We start from the raw sequence: 17,469 nt of genomic DNA, 5'->3' as shown, positions 1-17,469 counted from the left end.
GAAGCTTATCTTTGACATTACTGCTGTTCGGTTTACAGCAGAATGGAGAAATTTCAAGGAAGGATCAAGACTTCAGTGTGCTTGACTTTGCACAAACATTTAATAATAGAAAGTTCCCGCTTTAGGGAGATTAGGACTTCAGCACATACCAAGACAAACAGGTTGTAGGAACAAAGGGGTCGATGGGTGTGCTGAGGAAGAAGAGGCAGTGAAATGGCTATGTTTAATGTAAGCCAGAGCAGATACAGCACACCTACCAATTATCAACAACTCTTTCAAACAGACCCTTTGCTAATCGGTGACTGACGCAAAGCTGCCTTGCTAGCTCCACTGCTGTCCCTCCCCTTGACTTAATTAAGCATGAATCTTTGTACATACATCTTTCTATTAGCTTCTGTTCTGTATGGTTAAATAAATCTTTGTCTTTCTATTCAGCTAGGGAAATCGACAGACAAGCATTCAGGCATGACTACATGCAGAAGTTGGACTAGTTTAGCAGAAAGAAAGAAAAAGAAATGCCAGATTTAGAAAAACCTCAGACAAATGCTGTATTGTCACTTCCTTCACTAATAAGGAAAGGAATATTTCAACTAAGAGATTTCCCAATACATGTGGGATAAACTAAACGCAGGATATGACTGTAGAACACTTGAGCCCCAGGAACTACTCAGGAAGCGGCTCGTCAGTAACAGGAACATTGATTGATCACATTCATGCATGTAAAGCTGCTCAGCAGCTTAATCTAACATTTCATGAGAAACTGACTGGGCTGAGGGCAAACCACAACTCAACAGCACCAAAGCCAGTCACGTAACTGCTTTTGACCATATAGGTTAAAATTCCACACAGCTTTTTGCACAAGCTCAGTTACGTCAATTTAAAATGTCACTCCAGACTTAAGTGCTATGATTTTTTTGAGAAGACAAGCCCTCAGTGGCTAAGTCATCAACGCAAAGAGGAGCACAGCAACCCTAAGTTTCTTCTCCAGCTGTTCAACTCAACTTGTTGCCTGTACTGTGTACTATCATTAGTCATATTTCATTAATGGAAAACTTGCATCTGAGCTTTATTATAAAATGACTCCTGACAGTTTAAACAAGCCTATGGCAATCATTGAAGCTAATGGCATTTAGCAGAATTTACATCCCTGTTAAGACTGATTGCACGTTGGTGACTAGTTTGGGACACTTACAAACACTGAACAGAGAAGAACACCTGAACTGTTCCCTCTTCTTAGGGACCCCCTCAGAGCAAAGGTGTCATGTGCCAGCGAGACTGTAGTAAAACTTTAGCAGCAATTGCTCAAAACGGAGGGCAAGCCAAGGCTCAACTCTACAGTAAGTATCAATACCTTCAGAACACTGTTCTTACTGGGCTCTTACGAAAAGTATTTAGAAGGTTCTAACATCATTTAGAAGTATTTATAAAGCATTCACCCATCTGTTATCCTACTGCTCTGACTCTGCAATGCTTCAGCTGCTCTGACTCAACTCTTCCATCTGGAGATGCTACCAGACCAACTGGAAAAAGCAGAGCAAACAGCATCAAAATCCCCAATGAAACAAGAAGTCAGGAAAAAAGCTATAATACCTTTCCTTTTAAAAGCAAACAAACAAGAAAAGCCAGATTTTTAATGTTAACAACACATATGCTACCAGACAGTGGATCAAGCGATAAGCTGTGGTATGAATGAAGGGTGGTAAAAAAAAAAAAAAAAAAACCAACAAAACAAAACCACAGAAAACATTTTCTGCATGGCATTTCTCTGCAGAAGGAGAAGTTACCAGCATTTAGTGCCTAAGAACAAAATGTTAACAAACCTTCATCCCAGAGGGTCACCCTGAAACCTCCTTTCCCCAGAAGGTAACTCATATGGCATAGTTTTACGTCCTTTACATAAGGTGATGCTTCAGACCTTTCAGTTCACCAGACAGCAGTTTCAGAGCCTAAATCTAGGCATCAATTTCCAAAAATAGTGCCCTGAATTCTTATCTGTCAGTTGATTACATACCAGCTAAAATTACTTTGGAACACTGAGGAAAATTAAAAGACAGTAATCAGAATATAAGATCTATATGACTGATCTTACTTCAAAATATCAGAGCTACAGACCTATTAAATTCATATACTGATTTACAGACTACTAGTCTTCTCCAAGGAACGGTCCTTGAGAACTTGTCTGGAATGAAATAAAGAAACCCTGAAGAGTCCAATTATTAGGAATTTTAATATAAGATAGACAGGCATTACAAGGTATCTTTTTCAGCAAGTCATAGAATCACAGTATCGTTTAGGTTGATAAAGACCCTTAAGATCATCGAGTCCAACCATTAATCTAGCACTGCCAAGTCCACCACTAAACTGTGTCCCAAAGCACTACATCTACACCTTTTAAATACCTCCAGGGATGGCGACTCAACCACTTCCCTGGAAAGCCTGCTCCCATGCTTGACAACCCTTTCAGTGAAGAAATTTTTCCTAATATCCAATCTAAACCTCCCCTGGTGCAACTTGAGGCCATTTCCTCTTGTCCTATCACCTGTTACTTGGAAGAAAGGACTAACCCCCACCTCACTACACCCTCCTTTCAGGCAGTCGTACAGAGCAATAAGGTCTCCCCTGAGTCAGACAGGACAGATCTTTTTGACTGCTTTAGCAGCTCAGCAAAATAATTAAACATGTTAAAAACTTACGTAAAAGGTTGAGTATTCAAAGCTTTATAAAAGCCAGAAAATTCTTATCACGGAATCATAGACTGGTTTAGGTTGGAAGGGACCACAAAGATCATCCTGTTCCAACCCCCTACCATGGGCAGGGACACCTCCCACCAGACCAGGTTGCTTCAAAGCCCCATCCAGCCTGGCCTTGAACACCTCCAGGGATGGAGCTTCCACAACTTCTCTGGACAACCTATTCCAGTGCCTCATCACCCTCAGAGTGAAAAATTTCTTCCTAATTTCTAATCTAAATCTCCCCTCTTCCAGTTTAAAGCCATTCTCCTTTGTCCTATCACTACATGCCCTTGTAAGAAGTCCCTCCCCCGCTTCCCTGTAGGCCCCCTTTAGGTACTGGAAGGCCACTATAAGGTCTCCTGGAGCCTTCTCTTCTCCAGGCTGAACAACCTCAACTCTCTCAGCCTGTTTATGTTTTTTACTAAACTGAGGTTTGGCCCACACCAGACCCAATTTAAATTTCTTCATCATATTTTTCACCACTCCTGATCACCCACCACAACAGAACACTATTCAATTCTCACTTCCATGTCGGGAAACTATTTCCAATAAGATTTGCAAAAAGACTCCACATTCAAAGAACAAGACAGTTTACTTGGGCTGCTTAGGTGTATCAAATACCATGGTCTTTATTCAAAACTTTCAGCAGCTAAACTGCTGTGCATCAATATTCTAGAAGAAATTATTATAACTTCTTGAAAAGAAACTTACAAATCCTTTCTTCATGGAATACATAAATAATTTAGCAGCAAACATCTGACAACATCTTTATAAACAAGTATTCTTCTTACTACTGGATGTCTTTTACTAAGCATTTCCTACCTCTAAACCTTTTCAGGTTCAGATTTTTTCTTAACTAAAAACAAATATAAGGGGAAAAAACTTTAAAAAAAAAAATTCATTATGCCTTCTGAAGGGATCTTTCACTCATTCGTTGTGTTTTCCTGAAAAGCTCCAGCCTCTTCCCTCAGGGTTTTTTTTGTTCCCAATTTTATAGTCATTCAGAAACTACATTGCTCCGCATGCTCTAGCCACAAGAGCTATAAGATTCTCTCCCAAGTTAAAAAGTACTAAGTCTTGTGTAAGCAATAGCTATGAAGAGAGAGATGCATATTCACAGACTTAAAATACTGGGGATGCCATTATTTATTGAGAAGCACCCATTTTTCCACTGATCTCCAGCAGTAAACTGGAATTGAGCATATTGCAACTCGGTGCGCTACAGAGGAAGCCAACAGCAAGCGGGCAGGAGGACAGGTCTCATTTCTACAGTTTGCCCAGCAAGCCCTTTCAATTTCAAACCTCCCAGTACTTTGCAAAAGAATTTTCAAGAGGCAGACCCTTCATTTCTGTATATAAGTCTTTGTAACTATGTGTGCAATAAGTATTTAAAAACCTTCATAAACATCGTCCTTCCCTCCCCCATGCTCCCCTTGCTAACTGAAGCCTTCAGATACTTACAGTCTTCATCCAAGAATTTATACTGTATGTGTTTCTTGAAAAACTCCTGTATTGATCTACAGATCTCTTCATGTTGCTTAGAGATATGATCGTAATATTGAGTGTAGTCCCTCTGTGATATACCTGTCAATAATTTTAGTTGATTATAAAGAGGTTTAGGCACGCAAAAGAAACAACCAGAAAAAATGCAGTTAAGAGTCATGCATGTTATCTATATTTCAGAAGATGAGGTTCTCCCAAGTTTCAACCATTAAGAATTACTTACTGTTTGGCTTTATTCTCCAATACTTAAAGCACCTCCATTAGTAATTTTTTCCTTGAATAGTTCTGCCCTACATTTTGTGAACCTTATTTTATATGTACACCCTTTGACTATTTTAAAGTGAATTTCAGGAGGAACCTTTGTCTGCATTTAAGTTTCCAGCTCCTGCCTTTTCCTTTCAGTTTTATTCCCTCTGGTTACTCTGGTCAAAAACCTCTTCTGTTCTGCACATCAGATGTTCAGAACCAGCGTCAGAATTTGGAACCATGAAATTAAAGGGGTAGGGGCCAGGCTTGCACATGAGTGAAGATGACAGATCCCAGCGTACCACAAAGACTCTCATTTAACCGACTTCTTAAGCGTGGAATAAAGCATACCTGTTTGATAAGGCACTACAGCTGAAACCTTAAATCCTAAAATCAACGGGAGAGCATGCAGTCTAGTAACCTATTTCTTCCATTTGCCCACCTCAAGGGCTGTCTCGCATATCTGACATTACATAAACTATTCCAGCTACATCACAAGCTCTTAATTTCAGACATTTGTTTGTCTACAAGACAATAGTTTAAGGTGACATCAACAGGATTATACACTTGCATGTATCTTAAGTGACAGTTGTTCTCATACAGGTTAGTTACATCAACATAAGCCACTGCAATACCCTGCTGGACACACGTCAAATCAAGACCTGCCCCATCAATGACAAATGAGTAACTCATGCTATTCGGGAGAAGAAAAAGCCAGAATCATAGAATGGTTTAGGTTGGAAAGGACCTTGAAGATAACTGAGTTCCAACCCCCATGCCATAGGCAGGGACACCTCCCACCAGACCAGGTTGCCCAAGGCCATGTCCAGCCTGGCCTTGAACACCTGCAGGGATGGGGCCTCAACAACCTCTCTGGGCAACCTGTGCCAGCGCCTCACCACCCTCAAAGTGAAAAACTTCTTCCTAATGTTTAATCTGAACCTGCCTTCTTCAAGTTTAAAGCCATTCCCCCTCGTCCTATCGCTACATGCCTTACTAGGGCATGAATGAATCCTGATCCTGAATGATGTATCAATGATGTCAGTTTGCTGTTTTAACCATGTTCAAAACAGAGAGATTAAGTTTTACTGTAAGACAATGCTGACTACATCCAAAAGTGTGCTCTTTAGAAAGGTCATATAAAGTTTATGATGTCAGTGGAACTTTGAATTATTAATACCACTGCAAAGCTTAACTCAGGTCTAAAAACATAAACCAAGAGGTGGTGGCACCTCAGGGGATGCAGATGTGTAACTGGAAAATCATTCACTACACTGTGCAATATCACTCCTTAGCTTGACTGACAGGCTTATTAAGTCTAAGAGCATGGGAACATATTGTGAAAAATCTTGATCTCTCTTCAGAAATGCAGCTGCAGTGTTAGCTAAAAAAAACCGTACTGGTAGATCTACTAGGTTTCAACACCTAGTAATGAAATGTACAGAGTGTTTAATTAGCTAGCATACAAATATTTTGATGTATTTGAAAGTAAGTATCACTATATATGTTCTATAATAAACCTATATTCAGATGTTTTAGAGGTTATTACAGTGATGCATACCTCTGGCAGTTGTGTTCCAGAAGCACATAACAGAGCAGGATTCAGCTCTTCACCCTTCAAAAAGCTACATCAGTAGCCATTCAATACTGGCTTAATGAAGAATTTCTGCTATTGGCAAGATAAAATCTGTTACAGAGGACTGTAATAAACCCTGCAATGGCATGAATTGAGAGAGAATGGGAAGATGAGTGTGAAAGCACCAGAAGGAACAGCCAAATAAAAGGTCTATGAGAATGGTATGTGTTGACAGTACCTAGATTAGCACATCCCAAACATTGATGCGGAGCTCCATAGGACACTCAGACCAGGAAACAAAGAACACTGAGTACGTTCCTAATGATTCACAGAGGTAGAACAGGACAGAGAGACAAATTGCTGACAGCTCCTAACAGGTACAAAAAGGCACATCCAAACCAAGCACATAGTCACCATGCTGAGAAGAAGCCAGGAGAAACAATGAGGACTAGATAGCTAATATCCCTTCACTTCCATATCATCACAAGGAATCCTGGGCAGACCACTTGTATATGGGCATCTTGGTGCTTGCAGATATGTAGGTAAGAGACAAGACAAAATGAGCTTGGTTTTATTTTAAAGGTAAAAAATCACCTTCCTTCCTATAAAGTCTGGATTAGAACATTGCTACGTCACCGCTATAACATTTCCTTGTTAGAAGAGTTTAGACAGAATGAATCAATCTTGCTAAGGACAAATGTGCATCAGTCCTGTGCTATTTACGTTTCCTGTTCATCTTTAAAGATTCCATGGTAGACCACACCAAAAATTAATTCAAACTCCAGAATAGTATTTAGCCTGAAATTAAACCCCTCAATTCTAACACCTGTATGTGCACTAGATGTCTAAGCCCCCGCTGTAGTCAGCGGAGAATAGTCAATACATCTAGAGAAGTATAATTCAGTTAAATTTACCCTAGAGCCCCCTAAAATACATGCTTTAGCACAATCTGCTGGTCCTCCAGTTGTCACAGGCCTCCCGATGCACCCACCAGCTCTTAGCATGCTGTGGATACCCTAGATGTTCAGTGCCACTTGAAACATTTTACATTTAGGTTTTTGAACCAGAGTAACAGATAGACAGGTTTTCTGACTCAGCTACACTGAATATAATATGAGCTCAGACACCTTGTACAACTGTGGACATGTTCTGACCTCCCCAACTTTCTGCATGTAATATCCACATGTGGTCACAATTTATCAGAATAATTCCCAACTGCCTCTGTGTTCATTCTGCAAGCTGGCTACAATGCAATTTGCTCCTGAATGTGAGAGTCACTTACAAGAAACTTCACCCAAAGGCTGTTAAGTTAGCAATTAGAATTAAGAATATTTCCACTGTAATACTGAGCGTGCTGTGTCATCAGGCTTTCAAATACACTGCAAACAGAAGTGTGGCATGCCACATTTTAAAAATCAAAGAAAGAAAAAGAAAACATTAATTCCAGAAATGAGGTGTTATAAGAAAGAACTGCCTTCAGATTTAGCTCTGAGTCAAGGAATCAGAGAAACTCCTAAGAACTTAACCTAATAATTTTATCTTGAAGAAAATCCTTACCTATAAGCTTGTTTTCCTTGACAAAGCATCTGAATTCTGCACCAGGGATTAGTTCACACCATTTGCGAAGAACAAGCTATATAGGAAAAACAAATGACAAAGTATTGTTTCAGGAAGGTAACAGGTAACTTTTTGTCAACAGGTATACCTTCTAGATCTACAGTTTTGCTGTAATAAGATGACGTCTGAAGTTATTCCCGATACCAGAAAACAAAACAATCTTAACCTGCAGTTCACCATCATCTTAGCAAATGCTTCAAAGCAATCAGACTTAACAGTAATTTCATAGAATCACAGAATGCTTTTGGTTGGAAGGCACCTTTAAAGACCATCTAGTCCAAACTAGTTTAAAGTAGAAAGGTTCAGACTGGACATAAGAAGAAGGTTTTTCACAGTGAGGACTGTCAAGCATTGGAACTGCTCCCTCACAGGGAGTAGTCTCCATACTCTGACGTTTTCAGACCAGATTTGATAATATGCCAAGCAACCTGATTTGATCTCATTGCTTACCCAGCTTTTAGCACGAGAATGGACTAGAAACATCCTAAGGTCCCTTCCCACCTTAATTATCTTATGTTCTTCCACTTTGTATGGCATTTATAGACAGGAAATTATTTAGGAAACAACATCAAAGTTATATTAATGATAAAGCATGGAAAACAAAAACTCCCGCTGTACAACACAACAAATCTGTCATGGAATTGGCAGAAAGTTGCTCCCTAGTCAAAAGAGCTGATGAGCAGAATTAAATTTAACCAAATCAACCTCTATTCTGGTGTACACCCAAGCAGAATTCTGTGATGCCTTTGAAGGAGCAAACCAGTTAAAATAAGGACATGGGATAGAAATAGTAACCAAACTATTATAGTCAATAGGACAGACTGCCTGGTAATTAAAGCACATCTCTGGCACTTTCTCAAGTTTCTGCATTTCCTAAACTGAAGTATTCAGATGGATCCATTATTTTGAGGGCCTCAATTACTGCTCATGGGTACTGGAAACTCCCAACGCCTATCAATTGCAGCAGAAAAACTTCAGCAATCAAAGGTGACGTTCCTAACTACTGTGTAAACATGAAACTGTTTCAACTTTCAGATGTCCTGTATTTTTAAAGCATATTAAGATAGCGCTTAAAAAACAAAGTAGGGTTCATTCATTTCTTTAAAGCCCTTTAAGTCCACAGGATGATAACAAATGCTATATTTACATAAAAATTAGAGACATGACTAGATGCTACCATAAAAGTGATAGCAGCACATGAACAGTTTAAAGCACTGTTACTATCTATGTTGCTAACAACATTATAATCTGGTAATGAGCATATGAAACAAGATACAATAGACCAGGGTGGCCCCAGCTTCTCTCTAGTAACTTCAGTTGAGGTACTCACAAGCAGCATACAATCAAGAATACATGACTTTCAGCTATTGAACTTGTCCTTCCCCTCATGTCTGTCAGGTTTTGCCAGGAAACTGCGAGGAAGCTTCAGAAGTCTGAACTTGAGCTCATCTCTGATGTGTAATTAAATGAACTCCTTATGACCTGTAGCATTTAACCAGGCTTCCCCACACTGCCCAAGCAACACAAAACAAACACAACAAATGCTATGGGCACATACCCAAGCACAAATGGCAGTCTGCCTGTTAGGAATTCATTTAAATTACCTAGAAATCATGCAGAATCTTACCTCATAGTCCAAGGAAGGATCAGGGGAATCATCAGTACAGTGAATAAATCTGGAAAAGTAAGGCACAGGCATCAAAATCCGCTTTAACATGTAAGATTTTAGCCATAGTATGAAAAATAACCCCAAACTGTGAATCACAAAAGCTACTGTTAAATTATCTGCAAGACGTACAATTCAATACATCAGTAACAAATCTCCTTTTGACAATTACCGGGGGGAGGGGGGGGGGGGAATATTCTTCTCTTTTCAGCTAGTGTAATTTGGAAGCACTTACATTTGGACAGCAACACGGCTAAAATGCGTTTATTCATTGTTCATTGTTGACGTTTTTTGTTTGAATCAACAGTGCTGCTCCCTTCCTCTTTATTGTTATGTTGGCATAACTGGGTTCTCAAAAAAAAACAGATAAAAACTTGAGCAATCTAATCTAGTTTCATTGCAGCATGTTTTCCCTAGTACTTTTGATGTTTAAATTCCTAAACCACACAAGAGACACATCATCATGCCTTACAGCAGTTCATTTCCATGAATAAGGGATGCTAAACAGTGCCACTCAGCACTTCTGATTTGAGCCTTAAGAAATACTCTACAAATCTCTTGAGAGCAGGAATAAGCAAAACTATTTCCATAACTGCAAGCAGATGTCAAGGCTTTGTCCCTTGTGAGTAGCTGACTGCACGCCACCTCTCAGGAACTATCAAAAATGGAGGCAGTTATACCCAAACCAACTCCTATGTACCTTTTTGTCATTTTACAGTAAACCTTGCAGTAAATCCTGCAACTTTCAAAGGGAATTAGCAAAAGAACATGCATTTTCCTTCCAAGTGTACTCCCTGACCTTATTAGCAACACACTACTTCAATACACAGAACTGTGTAAAGCCTTACTGCTGAGCCAGAGTCTTAAATGGCAACATTTATACTATCTCCCTTTGGCACCGAACTCAGTTAAGGAATCCGAAAGTCTAGCATCTCTAATATAAGCATTGCATTTGTAAGCCATGACTGCCCAGCCTTCGGTTTGAAGCAAAGAGCTATTGCAAGAGTTCATTCAGTATGCAACCAGCAGAAATAAATTCACATGGTTTAGTTTAGACTTGAATACCCACTACATGCAGAAAAGGGTGATAGCAGGCATGCTTTCCAAAAGTACTGTAATCAAACAGATCATATATATCCATAAGCCTGCGTAAACAGATAACATCCTTCAACTACAGTTTATATTCCCCACAATTTAAGATCTGTCAAAGCAATGGAAACAAACTCATGAGAGCTTGCAGTTTTGCTAGACTCAAAATTCCTCCCTTACAAGCACATACGCCTAACATACTCAAGAAAATATCCCAAACACACAGAAAACCAATCATAAACTATATACGTAAAGGCAGCTGAAGTCCAACACATGGAGTTTTACAGTCTCTGCACACTAGGACCTGTACTGCCTCTCACAGACTTCCGTATCCGAGATCAAGGTACCTGCAATCTGCTTCATTCCAGTAACATGCAGCCTTTTCCAACAGTCAAAAAAAGAGCCTTATGAACAGTCAAAACCATCCCCTGCTCAACCCCCTCAAACATTTTGGGTGAGAGCTGTGTGGGGAAAGATACTCTTTGCTTGTAAGTCAGAAAATTAAATCCTTGGGTGCCATCCCAAGCCACACAGACTGCTCGGGTATTGCTTGATTTGGCAGCAAACAGGCAAAATGAAGAATATAGACAAAAATACTGCAAAACGCAGTAACACTATTTTTCTTGAGCCTTAATGACACAGAACTGAGTAGAAATGAGAAAAAAATGGGAGAACACAGCAAGACAAAATAAACTCAGGTTTTTGTAGTCTCATTTTCCTTCTAAACAGTATCATTAGTTTTTGTCAAAAGGACATTACTACCACCCCCTTCTGGGGGGTAAATTTTAGGCAACTCGAGGCAGTTGCAATTTTGTATTTTTTACCAATTTATCGTAGCATCAATTTTTCAGACCCAGCTGAATTCATCTATTACACATGGCCTTTTGTTCATAAGAGGCAGAAGGCTATGCAGGGTTTCTTTTACCTGCATCCTATTCAGGTTTCGAAGTACCTGAAAGAACAAATCAGAAAAACTTCAGGAACGCAAAATTCAGAGATACCTGGGATGTCTTTTCTGAAGCCTTTGAAAATTGCCATTTTGAAGGGTGAAGGATTGAACTCTGCTGCTTACGGACCTTGTGCTGTGGTCAGCTTGTTTACAGATTTATACTTAGACTTCAAGAACAGAAGGATCAAGGTCTCTTTATATGTAGCAGCTGTATGTTAATCTCCAAATGCACATACTTGACAACAGCACACACTACATGAAGCCGTTATGCTGTTCAGTTTTCAACACTGGGGAAAGCAATTCAAGAAGGTTTGTAAGGCTCTCTGCTAAGAGAGCCATGAACTCATTTGCAAATCACTGAAATTATTCTGTGGATAATAAACTATTATGAATATAATGAGAATTATAAAAAAGTTATTCTGTACCTGGCAGTTCCCCTGCTATCATATCATAGTTTATTTTAAAACCTTAATTAAAAAAAAAAAAAAAAATCAAGGAGAAACTTCTAACAGCCTTTGAACTGCATCTTTATTTCTTGAACATTGAACCTTGCTGGAACATTAAGGACTAAAAGAAATAGGAAATTCATGCACCATTCAAAAGAGGATCTTGTACTACACTGTAAATTGCTAGGAAAAATGGGATGCGACTAAAACCTCAAGGAAAAAAAAAAAATCCAAAGGCCTCATTTTCCATATCCTGTCATGTGGAACTGTCTACCTTGAAATAAGTTATACTAAAGTCTAAACCAACAGCTACGGTTCTTGCAAAAAGGTATCCTGAGCGCCAAGCCACATCTTTATGAGCCAACACTGCCTCCTATGTTTTGTCAGGAGAACACAGGCTGTTATTCCTCCACATCTCAGAAAAACTTCACAATTTCTTTCTAATTTGTAATTCAATATTTAAAAGTATTAAGTCTGGTACCAGAAATGTAGTCAGAATAATATCTTAAAAACAAGAAGAACTGAAACATCTGCTAGGTTTTAAAGTTAACAATGTGGTTATGAGCCTGATGGGCTAAACCTCATTCAAGAGAATTTCTCAATTGTTCTTAGAAACAGGCCCTTACATTTTTAAGTAAGCCCTCTTATAAACACCTAAATAAAAAATTGTTACTTTGTATTTTGCACATTAATACATTATGAAACTTTTCCTTGGCCAGATGGGAGTTGTTTCACCTGCTCTGTTAATCTAATAGATATTTCTTGCCTACTAACTGTGGCAGAGATGGTCCCTTCACCATTTCCTGGGCTTAGGCAGGGTTAAGTGGCTACTTTTAGACTCTTTATTTCACCTGCCTAACCAGCTTCTCAAAAAGTTTTCAGGAATCAAGCTCTGGAAGTAACAGGTCCATAGCACGAGCTGATCCAGTAAAATACTGAGAGCCAATTTACAACACTTAAGTGCACATCAGAAAACAGCCATTCTTCCACCTGACTCATACTGCCCCTCTAAAAGTTGCCAAAGGGCAATCCCTGCAAAAGACGTTCTCTGCATCAAGTTGCTTTTCACCAAGGTTGAACTTTACAGGACTTCTTATTTCACCGCTATGGTTGTGATTATTAAACAACTGGAAAAATAAGAACACTACAGTGTTCAAAATCCCAACAGTAGCATCTGCAGATTTAAAATACCCCATATTACCCCGTAGAACAGGAACTATCTCCAAAGTTTGACAAAACTTCCAAGGTTTATTAACAAGCATGATATAACAACAAGCTTATCTTATAATTGGAAGGGCATTATCATATCATTAGAACTACTGCTAATATTTATACCAGTCTCAAGATGGGCAATTGTGTCTTAACAAAACATAGTCCACACATTCTAACAATAAGGAAGAAAACTGTGTTCTAAACCAATACACTCAACAGGGCTTTAAAAGGATTTTTGTTCAAAAGAGGAGTTTTAATCACTTAACAGAAATCCCAATTAGAAAGGGATTTTTTTTTTTTTATCACGTATCCACAACACTAAGTTTTTGAAAGCTTCCATTAAAACCTGAAAAGTTAAGGATCACACCGCCCACAAGTTTTTTTGTGAATTCAGTAAAATGCAATGCTTACTTTGAAGCAGAATCAACATTGACTACATTAACAAGTGCATCACTCTGAAGTCTTTGTTAATTTTTACAAAATTTTACAAAATTAACAAGGAGGAAAGTTAAGTCATTATTCTGAACTTTTCAACCAAATGAAACATCAACATTATGAAAGAATCCAAACATTTAAAATAGTCAAAGCTTATCTAGTCATGCTCAGTGTATCTGCATTAAGGCCATATGTTTTAATGATGTATCGCATCGCTGAAGTTTTCTCAGAACTCAAGAGAATTGAGAATTACAGCAAGGGCAGTTCCCTGACCCGAACAATGCATAGATTGATAACAGATAAGCAGATAGGAAATGGGAGAGGAAGGAAGAAGCAAAGAAAGTAGTTTGCCTTAAGTCCCACATCACTGGCAAAGCTGGATTAAGAAACAGATCTTCAAATTGCCATTAGAAAGTCTTTTCCACGTTATGACCCATGAAGTGGATTTTTAAGTTAATACAATTGAACAGAAAACAAAACACAAAAAAAAGGGTATACAACATTTTAGCTGTTACTTACTCAAGGCAAGAAACTTTTAAACCATACTGAGTATTAATGAAAGAAGTAGAAATATAGTGCATTTATACTCCCTCTGAGTAGCCCTTCCAAGGGATTTGGATGCATTACGTATTTTCATTTGTTCAGCACTTCAGGTTCTTATGCCAGCTAGCTGCATTTTTAATTTCTGCTTGCTATGGACTAGGGTACTGGCAGCTAACCAATAGTATAATTAAGGAAGACCACTCTTCTGATTCAGCAATAATAATTTCACTGTTTGGGTGGGGACATTTTGTACAAATAACTTAGTAATTCAGAAATACCATGCACAGACTGGACAATAATATGTGCTTTAATTGAGTACAACATATTTATAAAATACAAGATACACACAGACCAGAGTGATTTTAAACATTACACACATTCCCCTAGTCCTAAGTACAACTTCCATTCAAATTTATGGAAACCACAAGGCTGCGCTGCCCATATTAACTCTACTTTATCAAAAAAAGAAAGCCTGTTCTGATAAAAAAAAAAAAAAGGTAACACAAGTGTATACCAATATTCGATTAGACATTATAGAAAGGGAAATAAATACAACACTTCTCAAATGAAAACTAACCTTTAAATTAGGTGATGATACCACAATCATAGAGTCATAGAATTGCTGAGGTTGGAAGGGACCTTTAAGATCATCAAGTCCAACCATTAACCTACCCTGACAAAAAACACTTCTAAACCATGTCCTGAAGTACCACATCTACCCTTTTTTTTTAAAAACACCTCCAGGGATGGTGAATCCACCACCTCCCTGGGCAGCCTATTCCAATGTTTAATAACCCTTTCAGTGAAAAAGTGTTTCCTAATATTCAATCTAAACCTCCCCTGACATAAGTTAAACCCATTTCCTCTCATCCTATCACTTGTCACCAGGGAGAAGAGGTCAGCCCCCACCTCTCTACAACCTCCTTTCAGGTAGTTGTAGAGGGTGATAAGGTCTCCTCTCAGCCTCCTCTTCTCCAGACTAAACAACCCCAGTTCCCTCAGTCGTTCCTCATAAGATTTGTCCTCCAGACCCTTCACCAGCTTTGTAGCCCTTCTCTGGACATGCTCCAACACCTCGATGTCTTTCTTGTAGTGAAGGGCTCAAAACTGAACGCAGTATTCGAGGTAGGGCCTCACCAGTGCCGAGTACAGGGGGACGATCACTTCCCTAGTCACAATCATGTCACAAGGTTTGCTTATTTACTACCCACTAGCTGAGCTGTGCTATCTAGTGGTACGTGCGGTCTTATCACACCGGAAAAGGAGTCTAAATGGATTGGACTACTGCAATTTGAGGTGTTGACTTTCTGCTAGAGGTTATTCTCCCACAGCAGGATCAGTAGAAGAGAGTGTGCCTGCTACAGGCTGCTCAGACACTACCATTCTTAGCCTGGTGTGAACTTAAGGTGAAATTACTGATGGTTCAAGTTAACACCCATGCTGTGAAATCTCACAGCATAGGAGCTAGAACGCATTCATTGCCTCTACCGCTAAGTCAGTGCTGACTGCAGAGGGCAAGGCGAATAGCTGAGGCACTAACTTTACCTGATACGAGATAAAACCTGACAAAAAATGCACTCATTTCAGTCTCACTGAAGGTGGTCAAATCAACTCATTCTACCATACAAATGGCACAAACTAGGAGCCCAAACGCACACACAGAGTTGCCACATCTTCTGAATCAAGAGGTGCTTCCTAAACACTTGTGTCTCAAATTTATTAGAAAGTGGTTAACCAAACAGGAATTCTCTAAGTAGCTCAGGGTACCTTTTGCTGAACCTCTTTATACATGAGGATAGTAGACTATAAAAAACGTATTATTTAATATCCACAAAGGGATGACACAAAGTGTACAGTTCTTTTCAGACCCACAAGACTCAGTCCTGAAAGCAGTTACAACAAAGGACACATTAAATTTTAGTGCTCGGCCCTCTGAGCAAACTGTTCTCAAGACACCTGGCCAAGTCACCTAGATTCCCATTAGGGGAAACCATGAAAAAAAGGTCCTTGGTAAGGCACCAAAGTCTTCTGAGAATCACTATTCACTCATCTCCGAAATGTAAACTAGGGATTTCTCATCTCCCCCTTCTCTTTCATTCTCTGTGATCCCAGAATCATGAATTCTCAATGCTCACAATTGTTTCCCTTGTCTAACATAATTTTCAAACTGTCTTCTTACTCCAACATCTTCTCCCCTCCTTCTCAGTCTCTTCCCCTGGACTTCATAATGTTGTAAGTTAGACATAATGTAAAACCTAGCATCAGAATTGGACTGACAGTGCTGCTAGCACTCCATAAATGCAGAGATAAGGATGAGGATGTTGCTACCTATCATTTTTTAAATGTACCAACAAACGGGGGGAAAGAGTGTTATTAGAGTTACAGGAATAAAAAAAAAAAAAAGGCGGCAGTTGCACAGCATTAATGGCCCTGCTTTCACATTTTAGACAAGACAACTCTTATCGGGTCATAAGCTACTTAACACAGGACTATTACGCTTGGTAATCCTCTATAAAACACGTAGAACAAGTGCCCTGCATTTGATTTGAGTCTCCTAAATATTGCAGTAATATAAATAAGGACTGAATAATTACTGGAAAACAATCTCTCGGATACCAAGCCATGGATGGCTCTTTTTCTTTGAAATTCCGCTTTTCTGAAAAAGATACTAGTAATAACAGTAACAAGAACATTAAATTCCAATAATTTCATTTTCTTTCAGAAAAAGTCTGTATTTTAGAAATGGGGTACATGAATCAGATGCAGGTACTACAGGAGAAAGCTGTTCTTATCTGCTCACATGAAGACAGTACTTAATCGTATAAAATAAACCCCAAGGCCACTGTATTTGTAGTTTTATCCGTAACTATTATCCCTAGTCACAGTTTCCAGAGTGCATTAGTTCAAGATTTACAAGAACTTGGGTTCAGAAGGAGCTCTAGGAATATGTCACCAGAAGTCTTGGGCATCTTCCAGGCAGCCACACAAACTTCAACAGCTTTAAAATTTCAAAGGGACATGGTAAAGTCATGCTATGTTACCATGAGAAGTGGCGACAATAAGGTAGGTAGAAAGAATTAAATGCCAAGAGGGATGGGAAAGCAAAAAAACCCAAGTTTAAAACATCACTTGCTCTGGAAAGCAACTCAATAAAAATGGTCTTAGTCCACAGTGTCATTTCATACTTTAATACGTCTTCCTGTTTTACTTTTCACTCATTTGTATATTAAAATCAAGTGAATTAATATCAGAATAAAATGGAGGCTGCTCCTCTCTTGTTGATTGAAGCTAGGTAAACAATTCTGGTTCACTGGGAAAGATTCACTCATGGTATGTAACAGTGAAGATCATTTGCCTTGCAATTCTCTGCACTAAATTGGACCTGGCATTTATTTTTGCACGGCGGAGGAAGACAAAGAAGGAGGGAAAGGGTGGGGGAAGCTTCAAAGAACAGC

General features: G+C 39.0%; 1 protein-coding gene across 1 annotated transcript in view; it reads right to left on the bottom strand.

Moving 5' to 3' along the window:
* Positions 1 to 17,469, bottom strand: part of CDC123 (cell division cycle 123) — a 37,160-nt gene that overhangs the window by 10,390 nt on the left and 9,301 nt on the right. Inside the window, exons 7-9 of the mRNA XM_082489016.1 lie at positions 9,302 to 9,350; positions 7,615 to 7,690; positions 4,194 to 4,316 (exon numbers count right to left, since the gene is read on the bottom strand). Coding sequence (XP_082345142.1) covers positions 4,194 to 4,316; positions 7,615 to 7,690; positions 9,302 to 9,350 — 248 coding nt within the window. The remainder of the gene's footprint in view (positions 1 to 4,193; positions 4,317 to 7,614; positions 7,691 to 9,301; positions 9,351 to 17,469) is intronic.

The sequence above is a fragment of the Vanellus vanellus genome (genome assembly GCF_965231255.1).
Source record: "Vanellus vanellus genome assembly, chromosome: 1".
Lineage (NCBI taxonomy): Eukaryota > Metazoa > Chordata > Aves > Charadriiformes > Charadriidae > Vanellus > Vanellus vanellus.
The sequence above is the reverse complement of the archived record's forward strand: the minus strand, read 5'-3'. Positions and strand labels throughout refer to the sequence as shown.